Source organism: Chelonia mydas, chromosome 1 (genome assembly GCF_015237465.2).
Source record: "Chelonia mydas isolate rCheMyd1 chromosome 1, rCheMyd1.pri.v2, whole genome shotgun sequence".
NCBI lineage: Eukaryota > Metazoa > Chordata > Testudines > Cheloniidae > Chelonia > Chelonia mydas.
In genome coordinates this window covers 48,396,653-48,422,104 of record NC_057849.1, presented here as the reverse complement: position 1 = coordinate 48,422,104, position 25,452 = coordinate 48,396,653, and the positions used below count along the sequence as shown (strand labels likewise).

At 38.9% G+C, this 25,452-nt stretch overlaps 1 protein-coding gene across 3 annotated transcripts in view; it reads right to left on the bottom strand.

The window, feature by feature from the left end:
* Positions 1-25,452, bottom strand: part of PDS5B (PDS5 cohesin associated factor B) — a 259,687-nt gene that overhangs the window by 87,928 nt on the left and 146,307 nt on the right. For all 3 annotated transcript variants that reach the window (XM_037892188.2, XM_037892184.2, XM_043531708.1), the window contains exons 9-17: positions 25,285-25,400; positions 22,965-23,059; positions 20,704-20,849; positions 19,037-19,188; positions 18,173-18,286; positions 16,071-16,152; positions 9,963-10,011; positions 8,247-8,386; positions 8,055-8,170 (exon numbers count right to left, since the gene is read on the bottom strand). In XM_037892188.2, coding sequence (XP_037748116.1) covers positions 8,055-8,170; positions 8,247-8,386; positions 9,963-10,011; positions 16,071-16,152; positions 18,173-18,286; positions 19,037-19,188; positions 20,704-20,849; positions 22,965-23,059; positions 25,285-25,400 — 1,010 coding nt within the window. The remainder of the gene's footprint in view (positions 1-8,054; positions 8,171-8,246; positions 8,387-9,962; positions 10,012-16,070; positions 16,153-18,172; positions 18,287-19,036; positions 19,189-20,703; positions 20,850-22,964; positions 23,060-25,284; positions 25,401-25,452) is intronic.

The window sequence follows — 25,452 nt, the reverse complement described above, 5'->3', positions numbered from 1 at the left end:
TTTTCCCTGCCTGTCCTTCCTGAAGAAGCTGTTCCCTTCTATACCAATATTCCAGTAATGCACATTATGGCACCAAGTCAATATGTGATGCCAACTATATCATAGTTGTGTTTATTTACTAGCATTTTGAGTTCTTCCTGATTATTCCTCATACTTCTCACATTAGTATACAGACATCTAAGATATTGATTTGATTTCCTCTCCCCCACTCCCACCCCAGATCTGTCTGGTCTCTCCCTTATACCTGCTGTAACAGACCCTTCTCCCACATCTCCATGTTTTTTACTTACCTATGGGCTTTGTTCATCTGCCCCCTTCGAACCTAGTTTAAAACCCTCCTCAGGAGGTTAGCCAGTCTATATCCAAATATGCTCTTCCCTTTCCTCGATAGGTGGACCCTATCTCTGCTTAGCAGTCCTTCTTCCTGGAACAGCATCTCGTTGACAAGGAAGCCAAAGCCCTCCTGGCGACACCATCCTCACAGCCAGGCATTCACCTCCAGGATGCATCTGTCTCCAGTGGGGCCCCAACCCTTGATTGGAAGGATCAAAGAGACCACCACCTGCACTCCAACTCCTTCACCCTTACTCCAAGAGCCCTGTAGCCACCTCTGATCTGCTGAGGATCATACCTTGCAGTATCATTAATGCCCACATGGATGAATAGCATGGGGTAGTAGTCAGAGGGCCGGATGATCCACGACAATCCCTCCATGAACATCTCAGATACGGGCCCCTGGCAGGCAGCATACCTCCCACAGTGCCATGTCAGAGCTAGATGGGTGCCTCTGTCCACCTCAGAAGAGAGAGTCACCAACCACCACTACCCAATGTTTCCTCCTGGGAGTGGTGGCTGTGATCCTCCCAACTTGTGGGTACATGGCTTCTCCTCCTGCACCTTTGGGGGTGATTCCTCATCACTCATTGCCAGACCAGCATATTGGTTTTCCATCACCATGGTGGGTGGGTTGGGAGTAGGGGTGGAGCACTGCCTGCTGCCAGAAGTAACCAGCAGCCAGTGTCCTTCCCGTGACAGAACCATATCCTCTTCCCCCGGTGGTGTGACAGCAGTCCTCTGTAGCTGGATAGCTTCCTCAGCCTTGGATGTCTCCATATAAATACTCTCGAGGAATTACTCGTGGGCATGGATGCTCCTCAGCCTAGCCACCTCCTCCTGTAGCTCTCCCACATGCTTCCTGAGAGATTCCACCAGGAGGCACCTTTCATTCTGGATGATCCCCCCAGCCTCTCAGTGGGAAACGCAGACCACAGTCTCTGCAAGTCCACACCAGGATCTGGGTAGAGGCATCCATGGTTAGGTTGTCTTATGGATACAGGCGCAGGTGGAGGAGACAGGAGCAGCATTGGCACTGGTGATGAGGCCCTTCCTAACTTCAGTGATATTATGTCTCCCTCCCACAAAGTCCCTCTCAAACTTCTAAAACGCCCTAACTTAACAATGAAAACTGTTTAGTTTCCTCACTTCAGCTGTTTTTAACAGACATGTTTCTGCTCCATATAACAGCTCTCATCACTACCATGTTGAACACCTATATTTTAGTTGTCACCCAGACATCCCACAAACCAAACAGAAGCCTTTGAAAACTCTGAAAGAGGAGGTTACTTCCTGTAACTGGAGGTTCTTCGAGATGTGTGGTCCCTATTTGGATTCCAGATGTGGGTGTGCATGCGCGTCATGCACCAGAGCTGTAACTGTTCATTGTAGTGCCCATTGACCCGCACAATGACCGTGAGTCAGCCGCGTGGTGCGTTGACGCTCCTCCAGGTCCCTCTTACCAGCAAGTAACAGAACCTGCAGTAGAGGGGATGGAAGGTGGGTACTCGAATCCAAATAGGGACCACAAATCTTGAACCACCTCCAATTATAGCAAGTAATCTCCTCTTTGTCTTCGAGTGATGGTCCCTATTTGGATTCCAGACGTGGGTGAGCAGCAAGCAGTGCTCAGAGTGGAGGTGGGTGCGAGGACTCACAAGAAGTCATAGGTTGTAACACACAGTGTGGCTCACTGTCGCATCTGCCACCACTGCTGGGATGATGGCATAGTGAGCAGTAAAGGTGTGGATGGAGGACCACATGGCTGCTTTACTAATGTCTTGACACAGCATCTCTGCAAGAAAGGCCGACATGGTGACATGCACCCAATGAGAGTACAGTGTGCCGTGACTCCCACTGATCTCAGGTTCTGCACTTTTTCACAGCTCTTCCAGCATTAGCTGCAGTTGGTAAGTAGGCTCTCCAAATAAGGAAATATAATTTGCATACTCTAGATCCGCTAAAGATGCATTTTTAATTTTACAGCTGTACTTTGATGTCAGTCAGTTTTGCTATCACATGGTGTATCAGAACGTTAAACAACATAGGAAAAACACATCCTCCAGGTGTACTCCTGGTTCTACTGAAAACCAGTCTGTAATACAAACATTTAGCTGTGTGAGGGTCAATGGATCACTATACAGTTTCTCTACTAGGGATAGTAAGTCCTCAGACGCCCCATACTGGCAGAACAGTATCCACAGTGCTTACTGATGCAGCAAAAGTGGCTGCAAAGTCTACAAATGTGATGCCACTTCCTGTTGTCACTTTAGTTGTTTTTCAATAACATTCTGCAGAGCATATATAGCATGGATTGTAGATTGACCTATATGGAAACCATACTGGTTGTCCCTCATTTTTGGGTTCAGACACTATTCCAGTCAATTTAGTAGACACCTTCCTTGGGACTGACAGCAGTGTTATTCCCCTATAATTTGAGCAAGATGATTTTTTCCTTTTTTTGAAAAAAAAGTAATGATGCAGATCCTTTTCCAATCTTCTGAAATATTATTGGTTTCTCAAACTTAAGATAACTCTTTGAAGCCAGTGAACTAAATCTGAGCCTCCACTCTTTAGCAAATCTGATGAAATATCGTCAAGACCAGCTGCTTGCTTTTCTTAACTGCTTGACTGCAAGTGTCAAGTTCTTTAATGTCACCTGTTTTCTAGAGTGTTCATTAAGATATAGTTTACACCATACTAATTATGATAATTCTGACAGGCCCCTGACTGCTTGTTCAAGACATTTCTTTTTCCTCTATTGCCCATTTCCTCCTCTCATCACTGACACAAGAGAAAGTTACTCATCTTGTGCAGTAAAGGAGGTTCTTCAAGATGTTTGTGTCCCTGTGAGTGCTCCACTTTAGGTGTCCGTGCGTCCCTGTGCTTGTAATCACAGATTTATGGTAGCAGTGCCCGATTGGGTTGCACTTGCGCGGTCTCTGTCTTGTGCTGCTTCACGTGGTTAACTGGCAGCGTGCGACCAACCCCCCCTCCCCCCCCCGACCACCCCCACCCCCTGTGTTCTCTCTCTACTGCAGAGCTTAGTACTAAACTCCGAAGTAGGGGGGGGAGGAGGAAGGGTAATGGAGCACTCACATCTCAAAGAATGTCCTTTACTGCACAAGGTGAGTAACTTTCTCCTCTTCTTCGAGTGATATCCCCATGGGTGGTCCACTTTGGTGACTTCAGAGCAGTGCCCTCTGGTGGAAGGAGAGAGTTGAAGTCATAGCAGATGACAGCACAGTGTGACTGAACAGGGTATCGGAAGATGCATGTTGTTACAAAGCATAATGCTGGGTAAATGCATGGGGTGAGGCCCAGGTTGTAGCACTACAGATTTCCGTGATGGGAACATTGTTAAGAAACAATACAGAGGCTAATAGGGCTCTGGTACAATGTGTGTGGATCCCCATAGGGGGCTGTCGGTCATGCCAGAAATAAAGTTTTATGCAGTCTGATATCCATTTGGATAGCCATTGTTTGGATATGGTGTTGCCTTTTGATCATTTGGTGATTGCGACTAACAGTTTTGGAGACTTGCAAGAAGATTTTGTTCCGTCAGTGTAGAAGGCTATAGCCCTGCGGACATCCAAGGAGCGTAATCTCGACTGTCATCTATCCACATGTGGTTTGGGGAAAAAGTGTTGGGAAGTGGATTGTTTGGTTGAGGTGAAAGGATGAAGCAACTTTAGGCAGAAACTTGGGATGTAGTCTGAGGCAGTGGTTCTCAAAGCCGGTCTGCCGCTTGTTCAGGGAAAGCCTCTGGCGGGCCGGACCAGTTTGTTTACCTGCCACATCCGCAGGTTTGGTCGATTGCGGCTCCCACTGGCCGCGGTTCATCGCTCCAGGCCAATAGGGACTGCGGGAAGGGCGGCCAGCACATCCCTTGGCCTGCACTGCTTCCTGCAGCCCCCATTGGCCTGGAGCGGCAAACCGCGGCCACTGGGAGCCACGATCGGTCGAACCTGCAGACGCGGCAGGTAAACAAACCGGTCCGGCCCGCCAGGGGCTTTCCCTGAACAAGCGGCGGACCGGCTTTGAGAACCACTGATCTGAGGGATACTTTATCTTTGAAAATGATTATTTAAGGTGGGTCAGCCATGAGAGTTCCCAGTTCTGCCACCCTCCTGGTAGATATACATGGCCACTAGGAATGCAACCTTCATGGAAAGGTGTAGCAGGGAGCTTGTAGTCATGGGCTCAGACGGATGGGGGTGAGGGTGTGGAGGACTCAGTTGAGGTCCCATGGTGGGTCAGGATTTCGAACTTTCGGGTAGGAATTAGAGAGGCCCTTAAGAAAGCATTTAGTAAGCGGGTGTGTAAAAGAGAATCCATCTACTTTGTGATGGAACACCGTGATAGCCCATCTGTTTTAGTTCTAGCAAGTAGTCTAGAATGAGAGGTAAGGGGGCTGACATAGGTGTGGCCTGTTTGCATTGGCACCATGAGTCGAATCACCTCCACTTATGTATGTGAGTCAGGTAGTTGTCCTCCGGCTGTTTAACAAGATGTTTTGTATTTTTGCGGAACATGTCATTTCAAATCCTGAGAGCCATGCAGTAACCACACTTTGAGATGGAAGTCTTTGGGGATCCGGATGGATGACGTCTTGCAATAGCAGCCAAGGTAGAAGTAGGTGTATACGTGGTTAACAGACTGCTATGTGGAGAAGGTAAGGATACCATGTCTGTCGCGACCATGTGGGGGCTATCAAGATCACTCTGGATCTGTCTTGTCTGATCTTGTGAAGCACGTGGACTAAGATGGGGTTGGGACGGAAGGCATATAGGAGGTGAGCGTTCCACTTGATGAGGAAGGCATCATCCAGAGTGTGTGGACCGAGTCCTGCCCTGGGGGCATTTGGTATTTTGTTCAGTTGCAAAAAGATCTATTGTTGGAAATCCCCAAGTCCAAAAAAATGTTTAGGAGTACACATATACTAAACTCCCACATCGGAGTGTGACTAGAGTGCACGATGTCCACAGTAGGTGACATCATTAGCAGAAGAGGTGTCGAGGTACTCGGTACCAACCGTTTAGTCGTGTCCGGTAGTATCGCGGCATGGGGTTTCATTTTCCCTTTGGTGCCTGTGTCCGAGCTCGGCTGCTTGACGGCTTTCATTTTCTTGGTATCAATGGTGCCGGAAGGTGCTACTGTTCCGGCTGTTGACATGGCGGTGTGGTCGGCACTGGGAGTGTTTGCCCATTAGCGGAATGCCTTTTCTTGGCCAACTCCAATGTTGGGGATGTGGTAACCTGGTTTTTTGTTGCCTTCTGAGCAGGCTGATTGGGAGCCCAGGCAATGGAAGGAGAGCCCTTGTCAGAGGCTGCATTTGGCAATTTCTGGCCAGGTGGGGTGCATACCTCAGGCTCACACGCTGGGCAGACACACTTCTCCATGAAGAGAAGTTTAAGTTGGAGCTCTCTTGCTTTTCTGGTGCTTTCAGATTGTGACAGTGTGAGCACTTCTGCGGTATGCATCTTGCCGAGACACCGGACATACTGAGAGTACCCGTCTGAGAGAGAGATAGAAAGCCTGCACGTACTGCAGCATTTGGAACCTGGGGAGCCAGGCATGCCCCTAAGGGAGCATACTCTCTCCATAAGGGAGCAGGGCATGAATACTGTGCTGCAGTGGTGGAAAAAAAGAAACCTATAGCCCTCCCTATGAGGAGAAAATAAAAATTGTTTTTGAACAAAAAAGGACAGGGATAAAGTATTAACAACTAACTACTCTAATTGAAAACTATGCCAGGTATTCTCACCAGGCTTTTACTGAAAGCCCCTGAAAATCGTTCAGAAATTTCAGGAGAAAAAGCACAGCAAAACAATATATTTTTCCCCTATGTCAAAAAATTCTTACAACCATTTCTTTCATAAAACTCTAGCACCTGCATGTTTTGGAACAGGCGATCTGAAGTTTGGCAAGAGAGTCACTCTGGAGTCAGTGAAGTGCTTTTATGTTGACTCTGAAAATTTGAAGAAACCTGGCCAAGTCTGAGAACTGCCACTTCCACATGCTCAGAGGATTGCAGGTAAATTCTCTGAACATTCTGTCGGCACCAAGCATGCTTCACACCAGGGTTGCAGAGACTGCTGGGCTGGTCTACACTAAAGCTGTAAGTTGACCTAAGAGACGCTACTTCAGTTACGAAAGTTATTAACTGAAGTCAACGTAATTTAGGTCGACTTACTGCAGTGTCTACACTGCACTGTGTCTACAGGAGACGCTCTCCTGCCAACTTCTACCTCTCAGTGACGTGGAGTACAGATGTTGATGGGAGAGCACTCTTCACCAGACGCGCTAAATTGACACAACAGCACTGATTGCAGCAGTGCTGATTTATCCATAAACATAGACAAGCCCTGAGAATGGCTTTTCCTGCAATTACTTATCAAGCCCCAAAACTGACAACAGGGAGATAGTCTCTCCTGTACTCTCGATACACTGTGCTAGCACCCAGACAGCATGAAGGAGGAAAAGAAAGCAGTCTGACTCAAATGAAGAGGGGTGAGGAGCAGAGGGGAGCCATATCCAGGCTGTCTTGCAAATAGCTGTGCTATCCGCTGACAAAGCCTACTACTGCTACCAGTTATTCCATTAGGACAAGCAGTAAAGGTCTATGATGTGAATCTAAAGGCCCCAAGCCTGCTAATAACCCACATAGAGCTCAATATGGTTACCAATTATAGAATTATAGGTTATAGAATTCTGTTTGTTCAGTTTGCCTTCTAAAAGAAATTAGGAAATTGCATACAAAAACCAACTACCTCAAAAGACTGTTAAGGTTGAAAAGTAAACACTCAAAAGTTACAAATTGGGAGAATTAAAACAGTCTGTACAATCTTAGTTCTGCATTTCTTTGTGCCTCAATATTATGATAGATTTCAATTACACGATCATATACTGATCTTTCCACAGGACCCCTGCCTTATTCAGTGCACAAGACACATGGTGATCAGGGAATGAATTAGGGTTGTGTAGTGACTGAGGCTGCAGGACTCCTACTTCCTTTGTTGCAGAAGTTGGAAAGTATGTACAGAATGAGGCAGGTGAATGTGGGAAAAGGAAGTTCAACTGATATGTCTAGTGAGCTGTAGCTCACGAAAGCTTATGCTCAAATAAATTTGTTAGTCTCTAAGGTGCCACAAGTACTCCTTTTGTTTTTGCGAATACAGACTAACACGGCTGCTACTCTGAAAGAAATATTACTGTTTGTAATGAACTACATGAATATTATTACAGTTAATTAAAATGTGCATGTTTTCTATTGCTTTTATGATTGTTCATACTTACAATATGACAGGTTTTTTGGAATGGACATACAATTAACTGGTTCTAATAATTACAAAGAAAACAAGAAATCCAATCCAACTTTTCCACTCTTTTCAGGTAGGTTGATTCTAAAATAATCTTTTCAGGACCTGTCCAGAGACTGAGATAAGACCATGTGGGGAACAAAGATTTTGGTGTAGATTTTTAAATGGAATAATCTCAGTGGTTCAGCTATTTTCAATGTTGAATGAAATGGAAAAAGTTAACAAACAGTACAAATGCTGAAAAATTTAATTTAAAACAGTTTTAATCTATGTTACTAATAATAGATACAATAATACAGTATCTTAAAATACTTTAATCTGATTGTGTCTTGTTGACAAGCCACTATTTACATCTCAAAGCTTCGATTAGTTTATCTGCAACCCAATCAAAATACATACCTGATTGATTCTGTATCAATGTGCACAGGGGCTATCCTCTCCAGAAGAAACTTAATCATTTCCAGGAAAGGGTTTGTAGGTTGTTTGGGATTGCCCAACTTCTTTGTAATTTCTCGCTGCAATATATATTTGAAATAGGTTAATAACCAATTTAGTTACCAAAACATCAAATGTTCTGAAAGCTATTCTTACCACACATCCTTCAGCCTGCTTGCAAGAACATGATGGGCTAACAAGCATTTCTAACTGGTTTCTTATTTTCTCATCATCTTCCAGAACTTGTGTGAACTTCTTCATAAAATCCTGAGCCTTACCAGGATCTGGCAAGTTTCCTTTAAATATTAAAAATCTTCAAATTAGTACCAACTTGGCAAATTTTAATTTTTAAGCAAATGTTTACTTGCTTGATAAAAGCCGTGAAGAGGAAAAACAGAATGAAGCCTCATATTTCATACTGCTGATTTTAACTAAAACGTCCATTTCTAAAACTCTTCCCCCTGTGCTCTCAGCCTCCTCTCTTTGCTTCCCTCATCGAACCCACACCAGACAGCTCCCTCTCCTTGCTGCCGCCTGAGGCTTCTCTATTCTGCTGGTAATACAAAGAGCTAGGGCAGAAATGGTGATGGGCCAGCATTTGACCTATAGAAACTTTATTACTAGGGAGATGTAGATCAGGAACAACACAGCAAGGCTGGTACTTACTAAAAATACAAAATGTATTTACACAAATTGGTCTTATCCAATTTACATATCACTTACATATAAACATGGAGCCTCACATTGCCATTTTAACAAAGTTACTTTTCCACTAGCCCTATACTTTATGACGAGATCTTTATTGTCGAAAAAAGTTTGAGAAGCCCTTCCTTAGACAGTAAATAGAAGATTACTGAATATAAATAAAAAAAATAAAACCCCCAGTCTTTTAGCAATGGCAGCATTTAATACTAATCAGCATACTTTTTCTGCTGGTACATTAAGGAATGGGTGACAACGACAACAAGGGTAGAAGACCAATACATGCCTGTTAAAGCTAATAATAAGCAATCTTTCTTAGACAATTTCATACGAAAATATTTATTCTGAAAATTACATAACCTAGAACTGAAGGAAACAAGAAGTTACAAACTGACCATCCCTCCTACCATGGAGGAAAAAAAGATTCAGGAGAAGGCTAAAGGCAAACAATAGAAACTTCTATCATGTGCTAAATTCTTTCACAAATGGCATACTTTATGTGAAGCCTTTGTTATTTGAACCAGCTTGGATAAAACTAATTCATGATTTAAGATAAATTTAAAAAATAATTTTAAACTAAAATTTTTATTTTATGTTTATGTTCTCCAATTCTTTACTTTCTTATCATGTTTCTTTAACTAGTTTCCTTTTGGAAGAATTTCAGATTTTACATAAAGGTTCGCTCTTGTACGAAGTCTCACATTTAAAATGATCATCTACACCAAAAAACAAGTCCCTTTGGTTCATGAACATCTGTTGTGGTCAGAACACACATTTCAATACAAAACTTAAGCAGACAGCCAGTGTTAAATCTGCAGCCAACATCACCTTCTAATATATTTTGTGTGCTACTATAAATGCTGCAGGACAAGTTGTTTACTTGTGTCATCCATATTCATCTGACTATTTTACTGTAATCTCTAGAAATGTTGTCAAAGTGTGAGAAAGAATATCAGTACCATGTAACTAGTTCTGTGATTTGAGACTCTGTACTATTTTATAAGTAATAGTGTTTTTCTGTTGCCTTGATGATCCCTCTCATTGAAAAAACAAAGTAAAATGCAAAGTTTGCTGTAAAAAGTTTACAGGCTAATGTACCAAATATCTGAAAACCAGGAAACACATTTCAATTCTAATTTTTAACAGCATAAAATATTTAATCAGACTTACTTGTAATGACCATCACTTTTGAGAATATAGCTTTACTGCTGGCATCTGTCTGAAAATCACAAAATAAGAAAAATCTGTTTGAAGTGAAGATTTGACATTTTATGCTAGCAAATGCAGACAGTGTGAGCACAATTCTGTAAGGCTATATAATCAGAACCAGACTTATTACTAATGCTGGGTAATACCCCAGTATATTAAATGTAAAAAAATGATATCAGTATTAGATGTTTAATCACAAAGTCAAAGTTTAAAGTTTTAATTTAACAGTACTACAGCCTCATGGCATATTATGGATATATTTAGAAAATCATTTAATAGTTTAACTGGTAATAAAAATATTTTATGAACAATGAAAATGAGCTGTTTGTATGAGAAACATTACTTTTAATTACCTTTTGTATTTAAATCTAATCTTAACACTGCATTCACAGTTTTTTGCATTTTATTATCTTAGGGATTTTGTTTGTTTTTAACTGCTTCTAAAATAAACAAATAGTATATAAATAACCCCAGCTGAAGTTTGTTTCTCACTACAATGAATGAAGCACATTCATACCATAGCTGTCACACTGTTTAACTGAAGGGGGTTTTTTTGTTGTGTGTTTTTGCAAGGCAGAGGAACAAGAGCGACTAACAGTACAGCAACACAACTGTAAAAGCAACCATCAACACCACCTGCAATAGCAAGGAGTAGAAATGTATTTCTGGAGGACTATGCTATTTGTATTTTACTGAGACATTTACAATCCCCTTCACACTAAACGTCCCAATAACTACAAATGAGTATGTCACACCTAGCAGAAAAAATGTGCATGTGAGGTCAGAAAAGGAGAATGCAGTTTTTCATTCACTAATGACTCAAATGTTGGAGGAGGACTTTAAACTCCACATGCAGGTATTTCACACTAAGAACTTTGCTAGGTATGAGGAGTGAGGGAGAGAAAGGAGAATGTTTCAGAAATTCAAGAGCATATAAATCTACCAGGCAACTATTAGTTATTCCAATAAGGACATTTTTCCTTATCTGTAATTCTGGTTTCTGGAACATTAAAAAATGCATCCATTGACTTCTTCCTGTAGGTGTCACTCCTCTAGGCAGTTAAACCAATTACCAGACAACCTCTTCCTTCTTAGCTGTACTCTATGAGATTCTACAGTTTGGAATTTTCCATAGCACTCACACTCAACTTTTTAAAAAAATATGAGAAAACTAACATTGAATAATATTCCCACCCACAAAATGGGGATAATACTTAATCATCTTTCTAAAGTGTTTTGAGATCTATGAATGAAAATTTAAGTATTATTCTCAGAGATTTGACTACTTAATTCTGGTGTCAAAAAGTGGGTTGGGTTTGCTGCAGATTCTCAAATGGACAGTTGCAAAAACCTGGATTTACAAGTAGAGGAAATCTATACATCTGCTCCTATCCATTCTCAAATCTGCAGCAATACACTAAAGTAGCAGGTCTACTGGCTCTTCAGTCATAATGGGAACACTTCTGTTGCATGGTTCCAGCTCCCAGTTCTCTTCTAGCAGAGACTGACCATCCCGATGCCAAATTATGAAGCCTGTAATGCCTTGCAAAGGCATGCAAGGAGAACTTTCAGTTTCATCTTTAAAACAGCCATGGCTCTGACATTTTGAGCTCTGAGAAGAAAGCGTTTGATATTTGAAGTGATCAACACTAAGTTACAATTAAGCTGAAAAATTCTTTCCCCCCACTCCCCACACGCACACACCCTTTTTGGGTAAGTCCTTTTACTGCAGGCAAAATTAGCAGCCAAAGTAAACAACCCTAAAAGCTGAGGACAACTTATGAAACTTAAAAGTAATCATCTCAGAAATAAGTCTTACCTTACAAGAAAAACTTCCCCAAAGAAACACTTAACTACAGGATGAGACAAAGGCCTCAGCCTTAATAGGTTCTAGTCAAGAAATTATGTTTAAAGGGTACTAAGGGAAAGACCAAGCTACAGACCTGTTTGTAGAAAGTCTAAAAACCATTTTTGAGGGGATAGGGGAAGAACTGGAGGCAAGGGAGGAAAATCATGCCCAGGCAAATTTCACTTTTTTGCATTCTTTCAGGGGAAATCTTTCCTAATACCAAACAAAGCCAGGAAACCAAGCTACATAGGCCTTGGAGATAACAAGATATCTACCTAATAGGGCAATTTTGACCATTGTGTATCTTTTACTGAGTGGCCAGAGAGGTTGAAGTGTTCTCCTACCAGTTTTTGAATGTTATGATTCCTGATGTCAGTGGCACTGCTATGGGTACCCGCATGGCCCCACAGTATGCTAACATTTTTATGGCTGACTTAGAACAACGCTTCCTTAGCTCTCGTCCCTTAACGCCCCTACTCTACTTGCGCTACATTGATGACATCATCATCATCTGGACCCATGGAAAAGAAGCCCTTGAGGAATTCCATCATGATTTCAACAATTTCCATCCCACCATCAACCTCAGCCTCGACCAATCCACAGAAGTGGTCCATTTCCTGGACACTACTATGCTAATAAGCAATGGTCACATAACCACCACCCTATATCGGAAACCTACTGACTGCTATACTTACCTAAATGCCTCCAGCTTCCATCCAGGACACACCCCACGATCCATTGTCTATAGCCAAGCTCTAAGATACAACCGCATTTGCTCCAATCCCTCAGACAGAGACAAACACCTAAAGGATCTCTATCAAGCATTCTCAAAACTACAGTACCCACCTGCTGAAGTGAAAAGACAGATTGACAGAGCCAGAAGAGTACCCAGAAGTCACCTACTACAGGACAAGCTCAACAAGGAAAATAACAGAACGCCACTAGCTGTCACTTCAGCCCCCAACTAAAACCTCTCCAGCACATCAAAGATTTACAACCTACCCTGAAAAATGATCCCTCACTCTCACAGATCTTGGGAGACAGACCAGTCCTCGCTTACAGACAGCCCCCCCGAACATGAAGCAAATACTCTCCAGCAACCACACACTGCACACCAAAAACACTAACCCAGGAACCCATCCTTGCCACAAAGCCCGATACCAACTCTGTCCACATATTTATTCAAGTGACACCATCATAGGACCTAATCACATTAGCCATGCCATCAGGGGCTCATTCACCTGCACATCTACCAATGTGATATATGCCAGCAATGCCTCTCTGCCGTGTACATTGGCCAAACCGGACAGTCTTTATGCAAAAAAATAAATGGACACAAAGCTGACATCAGGAATCATAACATTCAAAAACCAGTAGGAGAACACTTCAACCTCTCTGGCCACTCAGTAAAAGATTTAAGGGTGGCAATTTTGCAACAGAAAAGCTTCAAAAACAGACTCCAACGAGAAACTGCTGAGCTTGAATTAATATGCAAACTAGACACCATTAACTTGGGCTTGAATAGAGACTGGGAGTGGCTGGGTCATTACACACATTGAATTTATTTCCCCATGTTAAGTATCCTCACACCTTCTTGTCAAGTGTCTAAATGGGCCATCTTGATTATCACTACAAAAGTTTTTTTCTCCTGCTGATAATAGCTCACCTTAATTAATTAGCCTCTTACAGTTTGTATGGCAACTTCCACCTTCTCTATATGTATGTATATATATTCTTACTGTATGTTCCATTCTATGCATCTGATCAAGTGGGCTGTAGCCCACAAAAGCTTATGCTCTAATAAATCTGTTAGTCTCTAAGGTGCCACAAGTACTCTTGTTCTTTTTGCGGATACCGACTAACACAGCTGCGACTCTGAAACCTGTCAAAATTCCATATGGTGACAACTGAAAAGTTAAGTATGCAGAGAAGGGCAATTAGGGAACAGCCAATAAGGAGAAATACTTGATCATTATCAAAGAGAATTTATGAACACTATTTGATAGTTGAATGGATTAAGAATTGTTTATTTGGAAGTTTTTCCTAGTATGAAATTCTTTTTCTAGCACTTTTTCCAGAGACTAATTAAGCCTACAGCACTCCAGTAAAAATATTTCTTACATCAGAAGAGTATGGAACTGATGACCACATATGAACACAAATATTTCAGTATCACCACAAATCTATTTTTAAAATAGAGTATTCGTGGAAGCCTTCACTAAAACTTCAGTTTTAATATTATGGTGTTATGTCACACCAGTCTGATGCTAAAATTGATGACAAAGCACTCATTTTCAGGTAGATATAAATTTCCAAAATAACACTCTTTCAACTGAAATTTCTCAGACATTGAGGATATTTGAAAGTTTGATCAAATCAGGGCTTTGGAGCTGTGCTCCAGCTCCGCTCCAGCTCCAGGCAAAAACCTGCAGCTCTTCTGCTCCGGGCTCCGCTCCAAAGCCCTGGGTAAAATTCAGGCTATTGTTGAGAAAAATTACGACAAACAAAATAAATGATGTTTTTCACCAGTCAGGAAATTTTACAAAATGTCTTTTTGCATTTTACAAAATGATCCAAAACCGAAGTTTATTTTTCAAACTTGTAATGGTCTTATTTCAAAAAGTACTAGTCCTCAATGAAAAATAACTGAAGGATTAAGTAACAAGCATGCAAAAATTATAGTGTGCCTGAGTGTATTAATAAATAATTGAGTTTACAATTGGAATGTAACTGTGATAATTTTTTTTTAAATAAAGCAACAAAATGGGGAAAACAATTTTTTTTTATATTTAACTGCATACGTACTACATAAGTATTGCATCATAATCATTTAACGCTGTGTTATGGCTGAGATATCAGATTAGACTGATTCCCTCTGCAAACATAGCTTGGCTCCTGGCCACCTATAACATCATAGTTGTAAGAAATAGGAAAGACCTACTGGATCATAAAGTTCATTTATTTGCAAGAGCAGGGCACAGCACTGCAGAGGACATATTAGATAATATACTGATACATGTAGAAATACATGAGCAACAGGGAGAGAATTCAATTACAGTTTCAGTGAAAACAGTAACTAGATCTCTTGTTATGCCTTCAGAATCTCAAAGGTAACACTGCATATTAACATTTTTGCTTTCACCTGTATATACAATGTACACTTATTGCACTGTAATACCTAAATGTTGTCATTGCTCATGTTTCCTCAACACTACACACCATTTGTTTAAAAGTTAATGGGAAACACCAGATTAACTTTGTCACACTGATGTCGCCCAAAATCAGAAATTATTTTCAAAGCTTTAACAGAAAAATCTTGTAACAAATTCACATATTTCAACATATGCTGGGACTGGACAACAGGGGATGAATCACTAGATAATTGCTCTGTTCGTACCCTTTGAAGCACCTGGCATTGACCCCTTCAGAAGATACGACACTGGGCTTTTTTATTTATATTTATATATTTATTTACACACACACACAGGTGTGTAAAATTCTCCCATGCAGTTAGGTGTCAAGCAAAACACTGATTTTACAGAATTTTACATTAAGTTGTAGAAATAAAATTTATTATTCAATATTTATATGTAATAAACATTTATTAGGAGATAAAAATTTATATGACAACGATAGAAAAAAATACACTTAACTAACTGAATTGTCTGTCTTTGGAATAACCAAGTTTCCAACAACTTGCAGAAAGAAAATATAAAATGAACTCTGTCAGGATAATTAATATACTTTTTTTTTTAACTGTTAAATAATTTAATAATGAAAAATATAATAAGTTTTTAACGTTTGTGTACTTCCTTGTACTTCACTCAGTTTGGCCATCAGAAATAGATCGTTCAGTTTCAATTTCTAATTCTCCAGCCCTGATACATTCCTGCAAAATGTGGCTTTTAAATACTGGTATTTAAATAAAAACAAAATCTCTTTTTAATACTTTTTTACATTTTCCAACTAGCTACAAAAAGCCACCTCCTACCACAGACACACACACACACTTTGCTATCTCATAAATAGTCTGACTAAATTTTATTGGGGTTTCCAAAAGATTTCACATCTGTCACTGAAAATAAGCATAGCAAGTTTCAGCTCGCAGGTAATAGGTTCTGGACATAAATTAACAGCGTGTCCCTTTAAGTAGAGCCATAAGGGATATACACAAAAAATAATTCAAGAAGGAACTAGAATACCTGTAGAGTTTAACTTACTTTGGGCTGTTTAATTAAGTCGACCAAGTCCTTTACCTGGTGTCGTAGCAGATTTTGACATTTCCACATTTCATTCAATGCTCTGAAGTGGGAAAAAAAAAATTAATTGACAGAAGCTGCTACTCATTGACATGCCTGTAAACCTATAATATACCAAGTGACTTCAACTCCCATTAACTTCAATGAAACTTGAGGTGCTGAGCATCTTCCAGGGTTTGCTCAACTAGTCACAAGTTCAAACTATAAATAAAATTGTTTCCCCTGTGGTATGACATTTAATTGCTTGTCTTTTATTTTAAAGGTTCTACTAGTATACCTGTAGAGTTTAACTTCCGATTATTTCACCTTTAAAAAGGGTGGTACAAGTCATATGTCTCCTCTACAAAGAGTTCTTATTTGAACAAGTCTGAGCTCAGTGTCCTAAATACTTTGAAACATGGTAGGCTACAGCAGATAATTAAAAGTCCATTGGCTTAAAGCAGTATCTTTCTATGAGCTGCCTTTTTTTATTTGCAGGAGCAGCAACTTGACAAAGAGACCAGACTGGACTTGTTAGAAGAATCTTAGAAATATTATATAAAGGAACAAAATCAAACCTCTACCCCAAAGGCAAATAACCTACATTTTAAAAAATCCTCTAATCACAGCATCCTTTTGAAATACAAAAAAATCACCAAATTTTACACAGTTCATTGTTGATAAAAATGCATTTTTTAAACTTTTTAAATATACTAAGGCTTAGTTTTTAAAATACGTATTGCTACAGCTTTATGAACCTCTACAGAAAAACAGCAGCAGCAAAAGCAAAATGAAGATTTTTTTGTCACTGCCCAAAATAAATACTGGAAAAGCAATTCTTTCTACTCTTAAGATAGCTATTTATTTATTTATTTCACTACAACAAAGCTTTAAGGACAACTATGCCACAATATTTTAACTTAAACCATGTAACAGTTCTTACCATAATGCTAAAGAAAGAACATCTTTGAACTTTTTTTTTTTTTAAATTGTTCTTGACCACGTTAAATACATGCTACAGCAACGCAGCACTATCAAAAGATCAAGACAAAATGACAAGTGTGGCGGCTTTAGCCATCAACTTACGCAGCACTTAAAAGCTTTCATTTGGAAATACTTATGTTTCTGTCCCTTAGAGTGGCAAAAATAACCTACCAAATGTAAACCAAATAGAATACATATTTTTCCTGAGTTTGCAGGCATGGAGCTCCAGTGTCACTGCAATGCTCATGATCAAACAGCAGCACAGTGAAATTAACAACACTCTTGGTCAGCTTCTGAACCCTGGAGGCAGCAGTGAAACTATCAATAATCATGCTTCTGCTTGGGAGAGCGATGAAAAGCAGCAGACGCAAGCTCTGCAGTTACCAAAAGCAGGTGCTACAGGGAAAGGGTTGAATAACAGACTACTTTCCACACTCTCCCCTTTGAGCAGCCAGGAGGCTGAAGGTGGGGTAGAATAATGGAGACCAAACTGCCAAATATGATCCAGAAACAGCACTCCTACTTCCCCATTTCCAGCAGCTATAAAGGATATGGTGCTCTTGCTTCTCACCAGGGATTTGTTCCTGAGCACACCTTTCATATCTATTTATGATTAGTGGGTTTAGTCACCTCATTAGGAGGTGTTTCAAAAATTCTTCAAGTCCTGAATTAAAATAAATATATACATACATACACACACACATTTTAGCACTGTATGTTTATTGATAATTTATTAAAAGGATTTGTCCACTACAGCCTGAACCATCTACAGGTTTTCCAACATTTATGCAAAGTAGTGGTAATACTTTGTACTAATACAGTGCTTTACAAAGGAATATCATTTTTACAAATGAAGCAGCTCTGGCACAGACACATTAGATGACTTGCCTAAGATCACTTAATTGGAGGCAGAGGTTGGTTTAGAACCCAGGCCTCTTAATTCCCCAACTAGTGCTAACTCCCAAGACAGACCAATGGGGCTCTATCCAGGTTCATTAGGATCCCTCTATTAAATATTCTCTATAAAGTAACCTTGTCAATCCTCTTAGTGCTGCAAAGGTAAAATATATTCAAGTTCATATTTATTATATGAAACATACTTCACAGCATTTGAGTCCAGTGTTGCATAAAGGTAATATAAACATTTCATTCGTTCATTTGTTTCCAAATTGTGAGGGACCATATACTGAGCAAAGATGCGTTCAACAAGCAATCTGAAAGAGAATATTAAGAAGGAACTTTAGCTATAATGCAGCAAGGTGGTTCTAAATTCAAATTACTAAAAAATTCACTTAAAAATTCTCAGAAAAACAGTCAGTGGTAGGTTTACACAAGAAGATGGATGCTGTTTAGAAATCTGAAAGCAAGCCACTTAATTCCCATTAATGGTCTCAAGTAGAACTTGATCACAACAGAGCTAAAAGTTATAATAACCCTACTATCAGAGTCTGACACAAAAAAGACTATGATTACTAGACCCAAGTGTATTGGAATTTGGGTATGAATCAAAGTATTTAGAGATTATTTTAGATAGAAAACTGGAATTAGTAGGCTTTTTCCAAGTGAGGGAGTTTAGAGGATGGAAGCTTTTACCACATGGGTAAAGTCCTCTCAGGGTCATCTGACATTGCATGTGTTTGATTCTATTGTATATATTTTTAAAGTTTATATGTCTCTACAACAAAGCAAACAACTTTTTGAACACTAACATGAGACGAGTGAGAAACAGAAAAAAATTAGAGTAATTCTACTCCACTGAAGCAATATTTCTGAGTTTAAAAAAACGGAACACAATTTGGCAGTGTCCATTCAAGAACACAAGTTGACCTATTATATATATAAGGATAAAATATATTTTTTCCGTTTGTCATCATTTAACAATCAGAAAATAAATTCAAGTTACAAAGCTAGGCAACCTGTATATAACAAGTCTCTAATTTTCAAAACCGAGTAAACTGACCTACCTGTCATCAATACTGTTTTGATAATATATATGCAGCAGTTTGTCCTTGATCCATGAAATTTGTTTTGCAGCTTCTTTTCCCGCCTCTGACTGTAATGAATATTTCTTGTATATCTGTGCAAGTCCCATCATAGCTTCTTTTCTCACTCTCCACTAAAAAATAATATCGCAGTTTTAAAATTCAAAATAAACTATTTTTAAATATTATTTTAAAAGAAAAAAATCTCTTGGCAAATAAATAATTCCTTTTTCCTTAAAAAAATGAAATGGTGATTCTAATTTGTGTCAAAAAAATGTTTACTGCATTTTATTAAATTTACTAAAAAGTTCTATATTTATCATATCTGCAACTACCAACATTTTCATCACCATTCATAGCTAGCATGTGAATAAAACTAATACCTGAGTAAGCAACAAACCCTCTGGACTTTAATGGATAATATTTCTAATATCAAACATTTTTTTCTTCAAGGAACTATACTGAATACCTACCATTATTTTATGGCTGCATAGGGGGAAAGCATGTCACCAAATGAGAAAAATAAAATCAGGAAATGACAAAATGTGATAGGTAAAGTTTTCCCTCAACTTGCTTGCTGTTAATGTTATTTAGGATACATTAAAACAGTTTTAAAAGTTTACTGAATAATGAAACGTGGTTAACTGGAATTTCAAAAATGCTCAAGGTTGGAATTTAGTGAATTTGCTCACAGTCTTCAAGGGTTCTAATGAAAAGTGAGCAACTTGACAGGCTCAGGATGAATAAAGTGAAAAATATTCAATCCACAATAAATTTTGAATTCTGTGTTCCACGTTTTTCAAAAAATATTTCAATATCTTGGAAGGATTTCATTTTTTATTTACAAATACTAATATAACAAAGACAACAAATGATACAGAAAATACCGTTAAAATAGTTGTAAGACCATAGACTGAACACAACCCACAGTACTACAGTGCAAGACTATGGTTTGATTTTTGGTCTCTATGTATGAGCTGGCATGGACACAGCACTATGGAAACAGGATATTCAGGCCCTACGGCAAGAGAATGCCTCACTGTTTAGCAGTGACTATTCCAGCTAAATATAAATGATCACCAATAATTTCTCCAAAGGGAATCCTGCCAAGTTCTCCTCAGCTGGAAGGATAATGATTACACAATGATACCTTGAGAGGGGGATGTTTAAAATGGGATATTTCTCAGGGCTCAATAAGTGACACTCATTTAGTCATGCCCTAAGAGGAGAAGAAAGTGGATTGAAGTGAATACTCCATTACGCTATGATGCAATACTCCAAAGAACATAGTTTGTCGTCTACTTGTCTTTGACAAAGACACATACTATGGTGTTACCAGATAGTTCACCAATAACCTTTCAATCACAAGTAATTTTTCTCTTCAGTTTTAACTTTTTTTTAACCATTAGACTTCAAAATATTTTAAAAACTTGAAATTTCAGATGAATAAACTTTAAATTATCAATGGTAAATGTTTTTATCTTACTTAATAGTTTTTATAATCTGTTCAAATGAAAAATTTTAATTCAGGTGTTTTTAAAAACCAAAGTTATTTCTGACCGAAAAACAGAACGCTAAATTTATTACAAGATATTTGAGACTAACACTACTACAATTAATCACTATTAGAACTAATCTACATGTCTTACCCGTTTGTCCAGTGTTCTCTCTCTTACAAAATTAAGTAGGTGATCATTGACAAGCAAAAGATCTTTTTTAGCAGCAGTAACTATGGATACAATAACATCATGCCTAATGGCTTCTTCAGGGTCATGTGACCTTACTTTAAGATATTCTGAAAGAAAAATACTACAATTAAAATGAAATATTTATGCCTCTTTAACTGTATTTAATTCCCTAGAGACTGCTTAAAGAAATATGACTAAAGTCAGCCACATTTTACACTATTTCAAACATCAAGTATGAAGTCACTGAATTCATCATAAGGTGAGATGAACTGCCAGTTATTTAGCAAACTGGTTACTTAGAGTACAGTATATGTAATAATTATTCCACTATTAGTCTCTCAACTCCCATCTATAATTAGAAGTTTTTTATTTTTGTTAATAGTTCATTCATTCAGATATACAGATTAAGATTTTCTTTCCCAGGCTACTTCATGGTATCCCTAACTGGTAACGATTTCCTCTGCCTGATCACCAATATTTTAAAAATAATACAAGGGGGAAAAAAAGCTCAGAATCAATAATAAAATACATAATTTTTTTGCCAGGACAGTCATTTAATCAAATTTGTACAAAATTGATAGCAGACCAGAAGTCATTGCACCTTGATCACTGTTCAGTGATCAGTGAAAAATGATTCATCGCAAACCACCACCATTAGTACTACTGGCAGCAAGCTGCGGTGCCATGGACAAAGTCCAGAAATAATGAAGTCCTGACTTCAATTTACAGAGGCTTTGAAATTTGAAAGCTATACCTCTCAGGGTGTGTGTGGTTTTTCCTTAAAAAAAAAAAAAAAGGATAATTTGGCTAAAGCAGGTGGGCAAACTACAGCCTGTGGGCTGGATTCGGCCCCTCAGGGCTTTGGATCCAGCCCACGGGATTGCCCCCCATGGTGTCACAGGCCCCGAGCCACTCTCAGAAGCAGCCGGCACCACATCACTAGGGCCTGGGGGGGCTCCGTGCGTTGCCCTTGCCTCCAGGCACCGCCCCGCACAGCTCCCATTGGTCAGGAACAGGAAACTGTGGACAATGGAAGCTTCGGGGGAGGTACCTGGAAGTGTGGCAAGGGCAGCACGCGGAGGCCAGTGCATGCTGCTGCCACCCCAGAGCCACTTTAGGTAAGCGGCACCGGGCTGGAGCCCGAACCCCTCCTGCACCCCGCCCCCCAACTCCCTGCCCGCATCTCGCACCCCTCCTGCACCCCAACCCCCTGCCACACCCCGCACCCCTCCTGTGCCCCAATGCCCTGCCCTGAGCCCCCTGCTGCACCCCGCACCCCTCCTGATCTAAGCCCTGTCGCACCCCACACCCTCCTGCACCCCAACCCCCTGCCCTGAGCTCCCTCCCGCAATCTGCACCCCTGCCCTGAGCCCCCTCCTGCCCTCTGCACCTCAAACCCCTTCCCTGAGCCCTCTCCTCTGCCCCAATCCCTTGCCCTGAGCCCGTTTCTGCACACCGAACCCCAACCCCCTGCTCTGGCCCTGCATACAATTTCCCCACCCAGATGTGGCCCTCAGCACAAAAAGTTTGCCCACCCCTGGGCTAAAGTGATATTTTCTAAAAGAATTCACCTAGAGGACACAGTAACGAACTAAAGTCAGTGACACAGTATTCAAAAAAGTTCTCATCCATAGTTATAAAGGTTGGAACTTAAAGATATTTTTCTATGACTCAGACTTAATTTGGGGCGGGGGGGAGAAACCAATACAAATCCACTATTCTCCATCTCTCAAAGCGTTCCACAGTGCAGGCCAGGAAGCCTAGTACGGACATGAAAGCAGACAAAAGTCAACTCAACCACACTTCCAGGACAACAGAAGGAACACAATTAACCTTTTGTTTAGTAAAAGATTGAAAATAATGCGCTGAAATTTTAGGTGAAAGATTTCCTCAGCTATATTTGTGTTATTTTGCTCTGCTTATCTGAAACACTTCATACTGTATTCTGTGAAGACCATGGAAGCAGTGTGATTAGGTAGTTATTAATTACTGAAAATACAAGCGTAATCTGGTCCAAAATCTTAAATTCATCTTTGCTGATATTTATCAGCTTTTCCATTTTTCATTCACTGTAAAAATATACTTAATCAGCACATTTCAAAACCGCATTTTTAACAAATGTTGCAAGCCACAATAGTAATCAGATACCTAATTCTGCTATTACCCTTGAAAACAAGATAAAAAATCCTGAAGAATATTAATCATAATAAAAAAACTGGTACCTGTTAAATCTTTTGCTAGATCTGGATGGTTCATAAGGCAGTGGCTAGCAAATTTCACACATTCAAGCCGGATAGGTACATGGATATCATTAAACCTGTTTAAGGAACAAACACTGCATTTAATAAATCAAGATGTATGTGTAACTCAACATGATTTTATTTCATTTCCATCAAAGCACTGAAATAGTGATAGTCCAAGACTGATCTTAAACTAGGAGAGACTCTCTCACACATTTTCACTTAAGACTAGCACCTTCCCACTTCCTGTCCCCTTGTATCATGCAATCTTGTATACATACAATTAAGTTCTATGTCTTTGATTCTCTCTCTAAGGGCTGCGGATTCAGTTGATGAACTGATCAATAGGATTAGACTAGAGGTTTTGGGACACAGGGCAAAGTGTTCCAGGAACCACTATCTGCTTTTACATTTAGCTAAGGCAGCATGAAGCAACCTAACTTAAGTGAACACAAAATAGATGTAGCTGCTTTCTAGCCCTTTTCTTTTCCAACTATGTCTATGCTTCTCATGTATGGATGCATGCATAAAATAGATGTCCTTAATTTTACATTGATAATTTGATTGGTCTTGCAAAGTCTCATTTAAAAAGGAAACTTGGAAATATTTCCTATATACACACAGTTAATTTATTTGCCCTTTACTAATGGAAATATCTTCCCCTAATGAATATGGAAAACTCCCACGAACACAAACGACGTTATTTATGGGTAGCAGACATTGGTTTAAAAATATATATGGAAATGGTGGACAGTGGACCATCTAAACATCAAGTATTTAAATAGTAATATGAAGAATCACATGCGTTTCACCAAAAAAAATTAGTTTCCGAAATTGTCAATCCCAAACAATCTATTCCTCTTTGAACTGAATAATGTAAGTCAACATTAATAGGCTTCTATATGCATCAAAGGTAACCTAATAGGAATCTGTTTAAAGATGGACCACTTTAAAAGTAGTTAAAACTTCAAAAAAAAAGTCTCAACAGAAGCATATGAACATCTGACAATACAAAAATCTAGTCTCATGTTTGATTTTGATTGGCATTGTGCTATAGAACTATCCAACTTTAAATTACTTTGTAATATCATCAAATATAAATTTAATATAAGATACTATACAAAAGGAATTCTTTGGAAAAAATCAAATGCCTTGTGCAATATTTTCAAAATCTCTAAACTAAAATTATCTAAATTAAATAAATTTAAAATTCCAAATTTTTAAAAATATAAATTCAAGATTGTGACAACACAGGGCTAATGTCATTTAACATATATGAAAAACTTTTGGCACAATAAAGACTGCATTTGAATGTAATAATGCTATACAATAAAAAAAATTAGCACATAATTTAGAAAATAGAAATATAGAATTACACTATATTTGAATGAAAATGGATTTATAAAAGGCTTTATTATAAAATGTAACTTTACTGGTTACTTATTTTTTCAAATGTCTAAAAGATTCTACAAAACAAATATTAAGTTTTCAAATTTGTAACCTTCTTAAAACAGCCACTGTGATTAGTTGATGACAGAGTAATAACACATCTTCATTACTATTTTACTTTACAATGAAGTATTTTCTGCTAGGCCCAATTCGCATCTAGTATTTTTTTAAAAATATAGTATGCAAATATGTTTGATAGTGTCTTCAAAAACAATTTCAGTCAAAACAATCCTTCTACACTGAAATTTTCTAAACTTTTTATCTGTAGAAAATTTCTCTGAATACTGATATTTTATCGTTTTAATATGATGTAATATTTGCAGTATGAACTATTGCCCACTTGCATTAATTTACAGGAATTAGCACTGACCCCACATCAGGTACACTTTCACTACAGTCTTTAGACCAATATTTTTAAATACAGCAATTATTATTCAGTGAGATAAAAAACAGTATAAGCATACAGTATATAAAGTCTCAAGATCACTTAAATATAATCTACTACCACCAATGCCATCTGATGTTATTTTAAAAGTTATAAACTCATTATTTCACAGTTTTATATATCTGAAAAAAGTAAAATAAAATGCTGTTATCTTGGCAATGGCAGTAAAGAAATTTACTGTATTAAAATTATATCAGTAAAGAAAAGGGCTGGTTTATAATTATGAGCTCTATAGAATCACAGATGTAATATATTTAATATTATCTGTGTCATATTTCAGAGCAAGCAGCAGAATAGAATTCTTACTTATGCACATATTATACTTATTTTAAATAAAGGAAATTTGTAAAATGTTGAATTATACTTCATTGTTTATCCCTGTGGGAAGGGAACTAAAACAGTGTATACCTCCCCAAGTAGCACTGCCAAAGTGGTTTGTTTTGAGATGCCAACTCTGAATCCTTTGCCCCAAACATTTTTGCTAGTAGTTTTACAACCTGCAGGCGTTCTTCATTGTCATTGCTCTGGAAAATGAACACATTTTTCAAAAATAAAAACTGTATAAATGATTTTTAC